The sequence below is a fragment of the Podarcis vaucheri genome, assembly GCF_965113315.1.
Source record: "Podarcis vaucheri genome assembly, chromosome: 2".
Taxonomy (NCBI): domain Eukaryota; kingdom Metazoa; phylum Chordata; class Lepidosauria; order Squamata; family Lacertidae; genus Podarcis; species Podarcis vaucheri.
This window is the reverse complement of record NC_138760.1, coordinates 5,909,421-5,924,471: the sequence shown is the minus strand read 5'-3', so window position 1 is coordinate 5,924,471 and position 15,051 is coordinate 5,909,421. Positions and strand designations below refer to the sequence as shown.

Genomic DNA, 15,051 nt, shown 5'->3' with positions numbered 1-15,051 from the left:
TACGAGCGCATCATCGAACCAACGGTCATCTGACGCACCTCAAGGAACCTGCACCAGCTGTGGAGAAAACCACGAGCGTCAGACATGCAGGTTTCGTGGCGCCACACGTTGCCGCTGTGGGAAGACTGGGCACATTGGTCGAGTCTGCTGCTCCAATACCTCCGGAGCACGACCCAAGCAACGTGTCCACAAGGCCTACATAGAGGAGGAGTTACAGTCCACCTCTCCAGCCAGGGTACTTCAACTTCCGTCCCTGGGGTCCAATAAGCTTAGGGTACAACTCAAGATAGAGGGAACCCCATGCACTATGGAGTTGGATACCGACTCATCCTACTCCATAATATCTGCTAAGACTCTGAAAGAGCTTTGCCCTAACGGTGGTCCTCCGCTCTGCCCAGCCCCCATAGTGCTGTAATCCAGCTGAAGGGGATGGGCACCTTCAAGGTATAGCTTAAGAAATACACAAAGAATTTGAACCTCATCATAACTGAAGGCCCATTCACTAGCCTTCTAGGCCTAGCATGGTTCGGGCCGTTAGGCTAAGGTATTTCAGGGCTTAATCAGATTTCCCCAGGGGCAGATTTCGAATTGATCTACAACAGACCCCCGATTTCCCTACGGCTCAACCCCATGGTACAACCCATTCGGGTCAAGGGCCGTAGAGTCCTGTTTGCTCTTAAACCCAAGATTGATGAGGAGCCTGATCGCTTAGTCGCCCAAGGGGATCGCTTAGTCGCCCTAGAGCCGGTAGCTTCGGGAACCTGGGAAACCCCAATCGTCACACCGGTTAAGCTGGACAGCTCAGTCCGTATCTGTGGCGATTACAAATGCACCCTGAACCGGGCCTTACAGGACCATGCGTAGCCGGTTCCAGTGGTGAGCCACATGTTAGGCAACCCTGGCTGGAGCCAAGATCTTCGGGAAGCTGGATTTAGTGCAAGCTTATCAACAGCTAACCATTGACAAGGCCACCGCAGTCACCCAGACAATCGTGACTCATAGGGGTGCTTTCAGGGTCAAACACCTACAGTTTGGAGTTAGCGTGGCCGCAACCCCAGAGTCAGTCACCACTGGACCTAATGGTCAGGGGTCCCTTTACCTTTACTTTACCAGGGTTATTTCAGAGCCTAATGGGCTGTCTCCTTAAAGGCATCCCTGGAGTCACACCATTTTTCAACAATGTGCTGATCGCTGCATCAAGAGAGGACTTTGCCGCCAGATTACGGATGGTGCTCCAACGCTTCCAGGCGGCAGGACTTAAGGTAAAACAGAAAAAGTGCCTGTTGGGAGTGAATAGTGTGGATTTCTTGGGGTTCCGGATTGACACAGACGGCCTCCATCCAACAGAGGACAAAGTGAGTGCCATTTGCGATGCCCCAGACCAAAAGAGCAAGGCAGAGTTACAAGCCTTCTTAGGACTTCTTCATTTTTACCACGCCTTCCTGCCACACAAGGCAGCCGTAGCTGAGCCTTTGCACGGGCTCTTGGACAAAAAAGTGCCGTGGGTCTGGGGCCCTCGACAGGCCAAGGTGTTCCGAGGGGTCAAAAACTTGCTTGTGTCCAACTCAGTATTGGCACACCTCAATGAAAAGCTTCCGGTGGTGCTGGCTTGTGAGGCTTCCCCTTATGGAGTGGGCGCAGTACTGCGCCACCAGCTTCCGGACAGGAGGGAAGTCCCAGTGGCTTACTTCTCCCAAACTCTCATGTCGATGGAGCACAACTACTCCCAGATCGACAAGGAGGGTTTGGCAATAGTTAAGAGAGTCAAAAAGTTTCATGACTTTCTTTATGGTCGGCCTTTCACTATTGTTACTGACCACAAGCCAGTCCTGGGACTATTTGTGCCCGACCGCAAGACACCCCAGATGCTTTTGCCATGAGTATTGTGCTGGTCCATTTTCCTGACCGGTTACCAATACTCGCTATAGCACCAACCCGGGAAAGCCATGGGTCACGCAGATGCACTCAGTGCTTGCCGTTGTCGGAGAGCGGCGCTGACCTTGCTCCTGCCCACCAGATCCTGCGGCTGGAAGACTTATCGGACCAGCCCTTGCATGTGAAGGACATTGCTGCTGCAGCCGCAAAGGATAGGCTGTTGTCCCGCATCTTGGACTGTGTGGGGATGGGGTGGCCCAAGAAGCTGGGTCCAGAATTTTCATGCTACACAGCCCACAAGGACGAGCTGTCTACTCACTGAGGATGCGTGTTATGGGGTAGCCGTGTCATAGTCCACCCCCCACCCACCCCCGTTAAGGAAAAAGAGTTTTAGAAGGACAGCACGTGTCTCACCCGAGGACCGTCTGGATGAAGGCATTGGCCCGTAGCTATGTGTGGTGGCCAGGCATAGATGTGGAGAGGGCTGGGTGAAACATTGCGAGCCCTGCCAGGTCTCCCGGCTGGATCCGCCCAAGGCACCAGTACAGTCCTGGAAGTCCACACAATCTCCATGGTCTTGGGTGCACGTGGATTTCACGGGGCCTTTTCAGGACCAACACTTCCTGGTTGATTCTCAGTCCAAGTCGCTTGAGGTGGTGCCGACCTCAACCGTGTCCGCTAGAGCAACTATAAACACGCTCAGGAAGCTATTTGTGATACATGGCTTGCCAGACACACTGGTGAGTGATAATGGGACCGCTTTTACATCGGCGGAATTCAAAGAATTTGTAACCAAGAATGGAATCCGCCACATTCGTTCCGCTCTTTTTCACCCAGCCACTAACGGCCAAGCTGAACACATGGTCCATACTACCAAAGATGCGCTTAGGCGCATAGTGCATGGAGACTGGACTCTCCAGTTGGCGGAGTTCTTATTGAGACTGGGCTGTTGATCAACTCCCATCCATTGTGGTGCGGGGGTCTCCAAGAGGGTTCTCTCCTGGGGACACTGTGTACGCCCGGAACAATGGGCCCAGACAGGGTTGGGTCCCTGGTATCATTGCCCGCTGTACAGGTCTGGTTTCCTATGAGGTAGGGTTGGAGGGGGGACTGGTTTGGAAGACACCTCGACCAGATCAGAGCCAGGGCACCTCCAAACATGGAACTTCAAGCGGAACCAGAGGACAGAGAAATAGGTACTTCAGGAGAGTCTGTGCTCAGGCCAGGGTGACAACCAGATGGGTTGCCGGTGGCTGAGTTACCCCAGCAGGGCGACTTCAGGCCAGAATCCTCAGTGGCTCCATCGGAGGTGACCCCTTCGGAGCTGGCCTTGCTGACTGCCCTACTCAGACAGTGGGTACCGGAGGAACCTCCTGGGTCACCCATTTGGGCACAGGAACTGCGACGATCCCAGCGGGAGAGGAAAAGGCTGGCACACCTTGATGACTATGTTTGTTCCTTTTGTTAGGAAGTTGGGGGAGGAGTGTTATGTATTGGGTTTAACACATTTTATGTTACAAGGCGCGTTCTAACCAATCGTAGAAGCGTTGGTAGACGAACGTTGCCATTGCAAGTAAGCACATGCACTTTCAACTGCTTGGAATTATTATTGTGTTGTCCAGTCAGTTTGGTTCTTGTGTTCCTATGAGTGAGCTGTTGTCACTGACAAATGTCACTGACAAATGTTGAATAAACTTAGTTGAGGAACTTATACTGCCTTGGGCTTTTGACTTTTTCCGAACATTTAACACAGTGCAATTTCTGTTGGAAAGTTGGGCCTAGAGACTCAGGGGTCTACAGACTGCTTTTTTAAAAAAAACAACTCATCAGGGCCATCTCTCTTTACAGCCACTCTGCATTATTCTCATCACATCTATTAAAGATTTGAGGTAAGGCACTTATGTAGAACAAGAGGGTCTGGGTAGGAGTTTTAGACCCTGCTATGCGCTTTATCCCTTTCAGAGGAGGAAGCGGAACGGAGCCCAATCTGATGTCGTCAGGGTGGACAATCTTCCCCCACCTTTTCTTGGATTAGCAACTAATGGGATTTAGCTGCTCATCCAATATCCCCCTTAAATACAGGAGCGGAGGGGGCTAAATGCCACTCCGGATTAAAAAATACACCCCTTCCTCCATAGAAAAGTGCAGCTCAGTTAAGCTGTTTCTAATTAAAGCCAGCCCCTACATGTCCATCACCCCTCCCTGAGCAAGCCACGGCGACCCCAGCCAAAAAGGAGGAGCTTGTAAATTTCATACGTTTCATCAGCCAGCATGGAGACTATTCAGGGGGTCAGAGATGGAAGGCACACTTCTTTTTCAGGCAACAGGCAGAAACACCACCCCTCTCCTGCTCTATGCTCACAGGCAGTTAAAAATGAACTAACCACCATTTGCAAAACAAAGAAGCCAAGTTAGAGCCTTGGGTCCATCTATCCAGTTTTGTCTACAATGACTGGCAGGGCATCTCCAGGACTTCAGACAGAGATGTCTCCCAACCCAACTGGAGACGAGGGGGATGGAATCCGGGACTTTGCATGCAAAGCAGATGCTCAAATCATTGGGCCAAGGCTGTTCCTCACACCGTCAACCCCCCGATCTGTCCTGAGAAGAGGGAACAGGTGTATAGACGCCATTCCAAAGGGCAAACACCTTTTACTTGTGCGTTTTTCGCTTCTCCTTAATTAAATAAAAAAAATTTTTTTTTTAGCATTCTTCCATCACAGAAAAAGATGTCCACTGTATCTCCTACATGATAGAATCATAAAACCACCCAACCCCCTGCAACTAGGTCATACAGGGCAGGTGGCCATCCAAACTCTGCTTAAAAACCTCTGATGGGAGTTTGTCACCTCTGGTGAGAGTCTGCTCCCCTGTAAAACAGCTCTTTCTAAAAGAAAGTTCTTCCTGGTGTTTAGTCAGGACCTCCTTTCTTGTAACTTGAAGCCGTTATTTGTTTCCTACCCTCCAGAGCAGGAGAAAACAAGCTTGCTCCATCCACCACGTAACAGCCTTCAAGGTAGTTGAAGATGGCTATCATATCTCTTCTCAGTTCTCTCTTTACCAGGCTAAACACACCCTGCTCTCTCCACCATTCCTCACAAGGCTTGGTTTCTATCTTGGTTGCCCTCCTCTGCACACCTTCCAGCTTGTCAATGTCCTTCTTAAATTGTGGTGCCCAGTGTGGTGTCTGACCAAGGCAAAATACAGCAGGACATGAATCACTGCTCTGGCATGCCTCTGAGAGGAGCTATAGCTCAGTGGCAGAGGATGTATTTCTGGTTCAATCCCACCTAGCGTCTCTGGGTAGGAATGGGAAAGACCCCTCCCTGCCTGAAAGTAGGCGCAGCAATGGAAGAGGCAGCTTCCTCTTCCTGGAATATCTAGGGGTGGGGAGGGGATATGACACCCACAATAAACCATCCTTGCGCCTCTGTGTTATTGACAGGCAGGGTACAAATGTATTAAATAGCTTGTTGTTGGCATCCGTCTGCTTCAAGAAACAATTGACTGTGTCTCCGGGAGTGAAGCCAAACCGCTGAATTAGCAGCACCATAGTGACCAAATCCGGCCAGTGTGTATGGAGGCCCTGGGCTGCCCAGAAGACAAGACCCCTTTCTTGGACTCACTGATGTGGTCCAAAAGAAAGCAGAGCAAGATGTTTGGCTCCAGCTTGGCTGCAGGAGCTGCTGGAAGGAGGCGTACAAGGAACCATCCCACTGTTTTGGGGACTCCACTCTGGATTTGTGTAGGGTTTCCTCTTTTGTCTTTTCTTCACCTGAAAATATCACACAAGGCAGAGGAGGTTTAGGATAAGAGTTTTCCTTCTCCTAGATGGGCTATCTTTCCAGGCTGATGAGCCCCATCTGCCCCTAGCTTCCCATTACAGCACGTACAGAAACCGCCTTCTTGACCATTGGACCCACTGTTGGTCTCATCCGCTCCATCCACTGCGGCCTGTCTTCACATGCAGGGGAAGTTCCTAACTCACAGAGGGTTTGAGACCTAACAGCTACCTCTCACCTGGTTTAGCTGGACAGTCAAAGTCATTCCCAGGGTTAGGCCACTGTCGCACGCCAAAAGCTCCTAAATGTACCTAATCCTCTTTGCACTTTGTGCGTGTGAAAGCAGTCATCAAGAAAGGGAAGCTCATATTGAGAAAGCTGCAGAACATATAAATCACATGCCCCAAACCCACAAACACCAGACTAGAGCCAGCAGCTACATAAAACAAGTTTAATATCCAATGGGAGTGCACAGAGGTCGTGGTGCATCCAACTGTTCAGAGAGGGGGCGAGAAAATCACATATAGGGAGCCATGGCCCAGAGAATGAACAAATCAGAAGGGGGTGGGGAGAGGAGGAAACCACTTTACACCAAGCAAAGGGGGCTGAAGCTGGGTAGGGAGAAGAGAAAGAGAGGAATAAATACGTATTTGCCAGGATGGGGAAAGGGAACACACAGTACCAACACTGTCCAGAGGAAGGGGGTGACCAGAAAGTTGCATGCAGTGACCTGGGTTTAACCCTAATACAATCATTATCCCCTAAAATTAAAAAGGGGGAAAAATACAACTCTTCCAACTTCCCCCATCATGGAAAAGGAATCTTGCAACAGAAGGGGTGTTTCGGAGGAAGGATGGAATGTTCTGTCCAACTGGGAGACATCCACGGAGTAAGCAGCAACATTACTAAAGAGCCAACCTTTTGAAGCTGCCAAGGGCTGGGGCAGGGGGCACCCTTGCACATGCACATGCTCCCCTTGGCTGGAAAGAGCAGGCCAAACCAGGAAAAAGTGTGCAGTTAGCATCTGCATGGGCAGCTTTACGATATAGCATTGGTCCCAAATTTACTGCGGCAGCCTGCACCAATCACCACCAAGCCCTGGTCTGTTTTCTGGGAAGGGAGCAAAACAGTAAGGAATTGATGGGGCTCAGGAGACGTGCATTATCAAGGGCTCCAGTGCCATTTGGTCTAAGAAGTTGGAGTGCAAATGATTCAAGTCCATCAGCAGCATTAAAAAAACAAAAAAAACAAAAAAACCTAACCATCCTGGGCCGCTCATGAGGATGCTGTTAACAGCGCGACGGATTCGGGGAAGGAAGAGCAAGGAGGGCGTTCAGTATTGCTGCAATCTCAATTGTTGCCAGCAGGGGTCACTGCCCAACAAAAAATATATATACAGGGACAGAAAGAATACAATTGGGGGGTGGGGGACAGAATTAAGTAGTAGCACTGCTCTCCCTCCAGAACATTGCCCCAATCTGGGAAGAGAAGGAGAAAGGGGCCTTTGATCACCTGCAGACCCATTTCCTAGAATGCCCCCTCCTTGCACTAATTGGTCTCTGTTCCCTCCCCCCTCCTGCACATATTGCAGATATATATATATACATACACACACACACACACCCTTTTTAAGTCCCCGGCTTCACCACCTAGGTCCCTTCGCTGCAACCCAAAGCGCAGCACACAAAAGCAAGAAAGCAGCAGCTGCCACTGAGTATTGGTCACCTCCGGTCAAAAAAATAAAAAGAGAGAGAACCAAGCTTCACAGACCACCAAGAAAATACAAAACTGACCAACAAAATAGAAAGGGAAACGAAAGAGAAAAAGAAAGGCCACAGAATCGGCACCCGAACCCCCCACTTGCCCCAACCCTCCCACCACACCCATATATTTTATTATCTCTATATATATATTTATCACACACACACGCGCACACACAGAGACCGTGCAAAAAATCCTGGCAGAGCCAGAATATGAGAAAAAGAGAGAGAGAGAAACCAAAAGTTAACCCCAACCCCCCCTACCCCCACAGCAACCGGTGCCGGCAAGGAAAAGCAAACCCAATAGGGGAAAGGAAGTTGGGGAAGGGGAGAGGGGGGTTGGGGAAGGGGGGAATCAACCCATAATGGAACCAACAAGTGAGGGGGTTTAGCCCCACCACCACCCCTGCACTCATTTCTTGTTCTTCAGCTGGTTGGCCAGCCAATCCAAGCCCTCGTAGAGGCCGTCTCCGCTGGTGGCACAAGTGGCCTGGATGTACCAGTTGCGATGGCGCAGCGAATGCAGCCCCAGCTTGTCTGTGATTTCTGCCGCGTTCATAGCGTTGGGGAGGTCCTGGGTGGAGAAGAGGAGGCAGAAAAAGACCAGAGAGTTCAACTACCCAAGATGAAAGGCAGGGAGAGGAGAAAGAGGAAGCCAGCCTCGAAGAGGTGTCCTCAAAAATCAATTTAGGACCCAATGTGGGTTTGAGTCAGTGGCAACTGACCCAATGGCGTTGAGGTGGCGGGAGCATTTCCAGATATTACAGCCCTGGTAAGTAGTGTCCATTTTTGCTAGAGGCACCATCTAGCTGCCCCTTCCTTCCTTCTTCAAGCCTCCTAAGATTGCTGCTAGCTCTTCCCACAGTAGCCAGACTCCATACAGAAAGAGCTTAAAATGCCTGCCTGGCGATGAAGCCCTCCCCACCCACCCACTTTTCAGAGTTCACCAAGTGTTGCCCACGGGTTCTGCCTGCTCTGCACTAACAAGTATGTACGTAAGTTAGTAAACTGGCTACCAAGGTAGTCAAAATTGAAACAGATGCCACCCCTGCCTGCTCCTGTAGAAAACCTCTGCTGCCATCTGCCAACTGCCTCCTCCACATGAGGCAGTTTGGTGACTAGAGGGAATATCTTATTAGTTGTGGTTCCCCACCTCTGGAACTCTTACCCCCACAGAGGCTTGCCTAGTTATCTTTTACGTCCCGTTTTACTCTCCCAGACTTTTGAAAAGTGTTATAAGGACATTTACAAGCAAGTTTGTTGTTTTCTAATGTTGCTTTCAATCGTATCAATATTATTCTCTTGTTTACTTGGAAAACCCACCTGAAAACTAAGATTGAAGGGTGGCACATGATTGTATTTAAGTACTATTTTGCACAGTTCATTCTGCTATTCACAGAGAGGAACAAGTGGAGTTGCTTCACAGAGGAACTGATGCATCAGTCAAAAGGAACTCTTACTGAACAACTCCTTTGGACTCTTTGATGTAACCAGGCCGCGCCCACACACTTCCTAGTCCATTATTGCAATCCAAAGGGCTAGAAATTCGCTATGGACACATGAAAATCCAGGAGCTGGGTTCTTAGGAAACAGAATTCAAAACCCATACCACTATCTTACGTCCACTCCCACAGAATCACAGTGCACACACAGCCTTGAATTATCCATGCACTTATTTTTGCAGCCACAAAAGCACGATTTGTTTTGCTCAGTCCTGCACCCAACAATAGCCCCTCATCTGCACAAAATGCACATGGGCAAAAGCAGCAACTGCGCTTTCCTTCTGAACAGCTATTCTGAGGTGCTGCATGGAATCCTACAACCAAAGTTTCTTACTATGGAAGAGGCTCAACAGCATGACAGCATACACCTTTCCACACCCCAGAGTTTGTAGGTTTCAGTGCTGCTCCACACCATGTATGATGAAGGTGTCCGTTTGTCCCAATGGCCCACGGGAAAATCTTAGCCACCTAAAGAGAAGCCAGCATGTTCCACAGAGTCCTTCTTGAGATTATACTGGTTCACGGCTGGGTTTTCAGCCAAAGGCTCCAAATTTCACTAGAGAAGGGATGGGGAACCGGTGTCCCTCCAACTGTTTTTGAGACTCTGAACTCCCATTAGCCCCAGCCAGCCTGAGAGAACAACACCCAGGAATAATAGGAGGTAGTAGTCCAACAAACATCTGCAGTCACAGGTTTTGCACCTCTGTCCCAAAGGTGGAATGGACAGACTTCAGGGATGTCAAATCTCCTTCATTTTTTAAACTAGAACTTGAAGATCTACTGCCATGAGTCAGGTACAAGAGACGCACAGTTATAATTAAAGAACAGAGTGCCTCTGAGGACATTCAGAGCCTAGGAATTTGCTTTCAACACAAGAGATGAAATGAGTCCACAGTTCTTTCGTACAAACGCCTGGATAGTTTCATTTCCGCAGCGAGGCGGGGGGGGGGAGGGGACAATGGGATGGACAATTTTGTTAGTGATATTGTTAAAAACACCGAGAGTTAGAAACTCTTGCCAATCTCATGCCAAGATATTTACTTGTAAATCTTGCTTCTGCCTGCCTCTGCCCTACAGTAGCACTTTGTTACTGAACTCCCCAAACAGTCAAATGCAGTCTGCCAACAGGCCAATATATTACCATGCGTTCCTCATCAAACTGCAGTGCCAAAGGCATGTTTGCTTACCAGAGGCAGGCAGGCAGGCAGGCAGGCAGGCAGGCAGGCAGGCAGGCAGGCAGAGAGACCTCAACTGACTCCCCACCAATCTCCGATGTTCTGGAGCACCCCACCTTTCACTTTGGACCAACCTGTTTGTTAGCAAAGACAAGGAGAACAGCATCTCGCAGTTCATCCTCTGCCAGCATCCGCATCAGCTCCTCACGTGCCTCGTTCACCCGCTCCCGATCATTGCTGTCCACCACAAAGATCAGACCTGAAAGCAAGAAAGGCTGAGGATGAAGGGACACAAGGTATATGAGAGAGAGACAGACAGACAGACATCTTGCAAGCAAAGTATGAGGATGTGGAGTGGAAATGGGATTAAAGAACGTGAGACCAGCGGGTATAGGGAGGTATACAAATTTAATAAATAATAATAATAATAATAATAATAATAATAATAAAGAATTAACACGTGAGGAATTCTGGAGACTGCAAAGGGCAGGCCAGCTGCTCAAAAGATCCAACCATCTGGAAAGGCAGAAGTGAGGATGCAAGCCATTCCTCAACCCCATTTTTTTCAAGAGAAGATGGGAGAAAAAGGTTACCCAATGGAAACTCACAGCCCTTCCTCTCAAGGAGAAGTGAAGTCTCTTACAAAAATCTCAGGCTTCGTGTGGCCTTTGCAACCACACAGCCTGATCAACAACTCTGCAAGGCCTTTTCTCTATGGTTTTTTGTTTTGTTTTTTACTCCCTGCCCTGCCCTACCAACACGTAAAAAGGTAAAGGTACCCCTGCCCATACGGGCCAGTCTTGACAGACTCTAGGGTTGTGCGCTCATCTCACTCTAGAGGCCGGGAGCCAGCGCTGTCCGCAGACACCTCCGGGTCACGTGGCCAGCGTGATGAAGCTGCTCCGGCAAACCGGCACTAGAGCAGCACATGAAAACACCGTTTACCTTCCCGCTAGAAATCGGTACCTATTTATCTACTTGCACTTAATTGTGCTTTTGAACTGCTAGGTGGGCAGGAGCTGGGACCGAACGACGGGAGCTCACCCCGCCGCGGGGATTCGAACCACCGACCATGCGATCAGCAAGTCCTAGGCGCTGAGGTTTTACCCACAGCGCCACCCGCGTCCCTTACACACAAACACACAAAGAAATGGAGGGATGGGTTTGTTTTCAAACTTGAAAGCTAGAATTCATGTCCTGAATGAGCACTCCCAAGTTTTAAACAGATCTCTCAATTGTCCAGGGGCATTGCCTGACTAAAAACAAGAAGCACACGTTAAACCAAGGCCAATTAACCCCACCGCCTCTTCAGGAAGGCCTCCCATGCAAGATGCTGAATCTCAGGGAAACAGAGGCTGCCTGATAGCTACAGAATCTTGATTGTATGGTCCCAGAGTCATCCTACAATGCCAGCACTGCAGGGCTGAAATTCATCCGGTGTCATGCTGCCCTGCTCCACCCCAGGCCACATTCACACTGTACATTCAAAGCACTATGTTAGCACTTTGAAAAGCCATGAAACCCCCCAAGGAATTTTGGGAGCTGCAATTTGTTAAGGATGCTGAGAGTTCTTAGGCGACCCTAAAAAGTACTAGAGCCCCACGTGAATTGTGTCTAGCTGTTAACCCAAAGGTTGGCGGTTTGGGTCCATTCAGAGACTGCTTGGGGCAGGATTCCTGCATTGCAGATGACCCTCGGGGTCCCTTCCAACTCTACAATTCTATGATCTCTGGAAACTGTAGCTTTAGGATGGGAATAGGGATCTCCCAACAACTCTCAGGCACCCTCAACAAACTACAGCTCCCAGAATGCAATAGAGCTCAAAAAAAAATTAAAAAAAATTGCAAGTGGCAAGGGACCCCAATCTCAACTCAAGCATGCAGGACAAATGGCCACCCAACCTCTGCTGAAAAACCTCCAAGGAAGGACATACCACTCCCTCCCAAGGGAAGTTCTCAGCCACACAGTCCTGCTGACCCTTTGCTTGCAAGTCACTTTGTTTCTCTTTGGAATCGTGAGATCCACACCTCAGAGAAGCACCTGCTCCTGTTTAAACATCCTGGGATGAGAGCAATAAAGCACTCTGGCCAAGTTACCTCAAGTCAACAAATCAGGGGTTTAACTGAGTCCGGGGGTTGCTGTGCCCAAGACATCCCAAGGGTGAAAACAAGCCCAGAGCCATGCCAACCTGGAAGGTGATGGGGAGAGAGGAGCTTGGTAAATCCCATACCTTGGGTGTTTTGGAAGTAGTGCCGCCACAAGGGCCGTATCTTGTCCTGGCCACCAACATCCCACACGGTGAAGCTGATGTTCTTGTACTCCACCGTCTCCACGTTGAACCCTGAAGAAGAGCAGCAGGTTAAGAACCAAGTTTAGCACGACAGGGGACTCAGCCCTCCCTCTGAGCTAGAGACAACCACGCATTCCACATTTAAAGACAACACACCAAGTATTAGCATGATTTTGCATAGGCCCCAGAATTGGCAGGTAAGCCTGTCTTGCTTCCAGTTCTAGTTCAGACTTCGGATGGCAGGTTCTTTGCTTGACAACAGAAAGGCAACAAGTGTGGCCATTAGAGGCTGCCATAAACGGAGGCTATATGCTGCTGCATGGTTCAACTATTTTTTGGTTCTCATTTTATGCATTGGTAATGCCAGAGAGGGATATTCTAAATGTTTTTAATTGTACTTTGGGAACTGCCCTGCGATCTACGGATGGAGGACGGTATACGAATTTAGTAATAATAAAACCACTTTATGAGGCAAGATTTGTTCTCAACAAATAATTTGCCAAAATTAAATCAAAAAGGGATCTTAGTTTGCTCTTCAAGCTTCACCAGTAAGATGTGTTCACCAGTGAGCAGGTTACCATGAAGAAGATTAAGCACTTGTTGACCAAATTGACTTGTTTCCATGTAGAACCTTAGCTACAGTCCAACAGTGGGTTCAAGAAACCACAGGGTTGTATCTAGGGAAGTCACTGAACACACAGAACTACTGCTTGTGCCACGGAACATGTCCTCCCACTCCTCTCTCTGTGTGCCCCCCACATAATCCCAAAATCTGTCCTGGGGTCCGTATGTCCTTCCAAAAAGCTCCTACGGAGGAGAGTGGGGGCAGGTATCGGGGGGGGGGGCGCACACAGGGGACAAGAGGAAGGGGAAGTTCTTTAGTGCAAACAAGAGCCATTCTGCTCATGTAATTACCTTGTTGAATTTAACCCATAGGCTCCAATGTGACTAACTCTTTTAAATATTCTGAATAATGAGTCACCCTTTCCAACATAGCTGGATAAAAATCAGATGGTGCAATCCAGGGAGCGCTAGTGCTCCACAATCTGTTTCCTTCCACAGCACAGGCACCGCTGATGAATGGAGGTTGCGCAGCAACAGCGCATAACCAATTGCACTCGTAATGGCCTCACAGAGGGGCCCCCACCCCAATTTTCCTTGTTTCTGAGCCATTAACAACAATGCTATAAATGTTTCCAAACTTCCCTTTCAAATCCATAAAACCAGCCATGGTTTTGTTTTTTGTTTTTTTGTTTCAGTTAAAGGTTGAGGAAAGACCAAACCAGCCAGTCCTGTTGTGATCCCGAGATTACAGTAACATATCAGAGGCATAATTCATAGCTGAAATGGAATTTCTACATTTGAGGAGGAAGGTACCTCTGGAAACCAGCTGCTGAGGGAAGGTTGTTCTCCTCCTCATGCTCTGGCCAGACATTAGGCTGGCCAGCCACTGGTGGACCAGAGAGACCCTTGGTCTATCTGGGCTCTTCTTAAGTTCCCGTGGCTCCAATGGGCTTCGAGATAAATGTGCTTTTGAGAATTGCAGAAGCAACAGCCATCTCTGCTTAAAGCCTGCCAGCCCACTCAATACTACCCCAGGAACTGAGTGAGCTGGCAAGATTCTTGTTCCTAACCAGGAACAAGAACCTCAACTGCTAGGGAGACCCTGCCCCAGTACGGTGCCTTTCCAAAGCTGGAGATGGAAGCTTGGAACAGCAATAATCAATCAAATTTGGGCAAATCGCTGGCATGTCAGGCAGCGTTCTGTGTGCCATGTGCATGTTTACGAGTTCTCCTCTGGATCTAGCGGCTCCTAGTTCTGTGAGTCACCCTAATTAAGCCCGCTGTGTGCTCCGTCAGGGAGGGAACGGACTAGCACAAATGACAGAGAAATTGCTTTAACTTAGCAGACACCCCTCAGCACACTGCTTTCGTAGGACTGGGACTGAATCCCAGGGGCAGTAAGGAAGACGGGATGCAATGGGTCCCAAGGGGGAGCAAGGTGCTTGCTGATACTGCTGTCCTGAAGTTACATCCTATGGCCTGGTTGCAATTCAACCCTTGGAAAAGGAAGGGGGCGGGAAGCAGTTCCCCATACTGTACTGGTAGTAGGCAAGAGAGTGTACCGATAGTAGGGATGGTGGTGACGATCTCTCCCAGCTTGAGCTTGTAGAGGATGGTGGTCTTCCCAGCAGCGTCCAGACCCACCATGAGGATGCGCATTTCCTTCTTGCCAATCAGGCTCTTGAGCAGGTTTCCAAATATGTTCCCCATGGCGGCAGGTTCAACAGTGCAGGACTTGGCTTCTCCTGTCCAGTCGGTGTCAAAGGACAAGTCCTGTGACAATGGAGAAAGGCTATTAGTTGGAGGAATGGCAGCTCCCAGTGACAACGACCAGAACAATGCTCTTGAGACTTGCCCATCATGGATTTCCAGTCTCCCCAAAACTGGAGCCTGTCAGATGTTGTGAGACTCCCAACTCCTACCATCATCGCTAGCCAGCATGGCCAATGGTCAGGGTTGATGGGAGCTGGAGAAGACTGGACTAGCAAGTCCTACAAGAAGAGATAAGCCTGAAGCAATATGATGAGTTTTGCACCTTCCTTTAAGGCTGGGCTCACACACGCAGGCACAGAACACCTGGCCACACATTCAGCAGCCAATTGT

General features: G+C 49.3%; 1 protein-coding gene across 1 annotated transcript; it reads right to left on the bottom strand.

Moving 5' to 3' along the window:
• Window positions 1-6,094: 6,094 nt before the first annotated feature.
• Window positions 6,095-14,658, bottom strand: ARF3 (ARF GTPase 3; the record flags this gene model as incomplete). The annotated part of the gene is made up of 4 exons (XM_082206512.1): window positions 6,095-7,991; window positions 10,229-10,353; window positions 12,325-12,435; window positions 14,511-14,658. 4 exons carry the CDS (start codon window positions 14,656-14,658, stop codon window positions 7,830-7,832), a joined length of 546 nt encoding a protein of 181 aa, XP_082062638.1. The 3' UTR covers window positions 6,095-7,829.
• Between the last annotated feature and the right edge of the window lie 393 nt (window positions 14,659-15,051).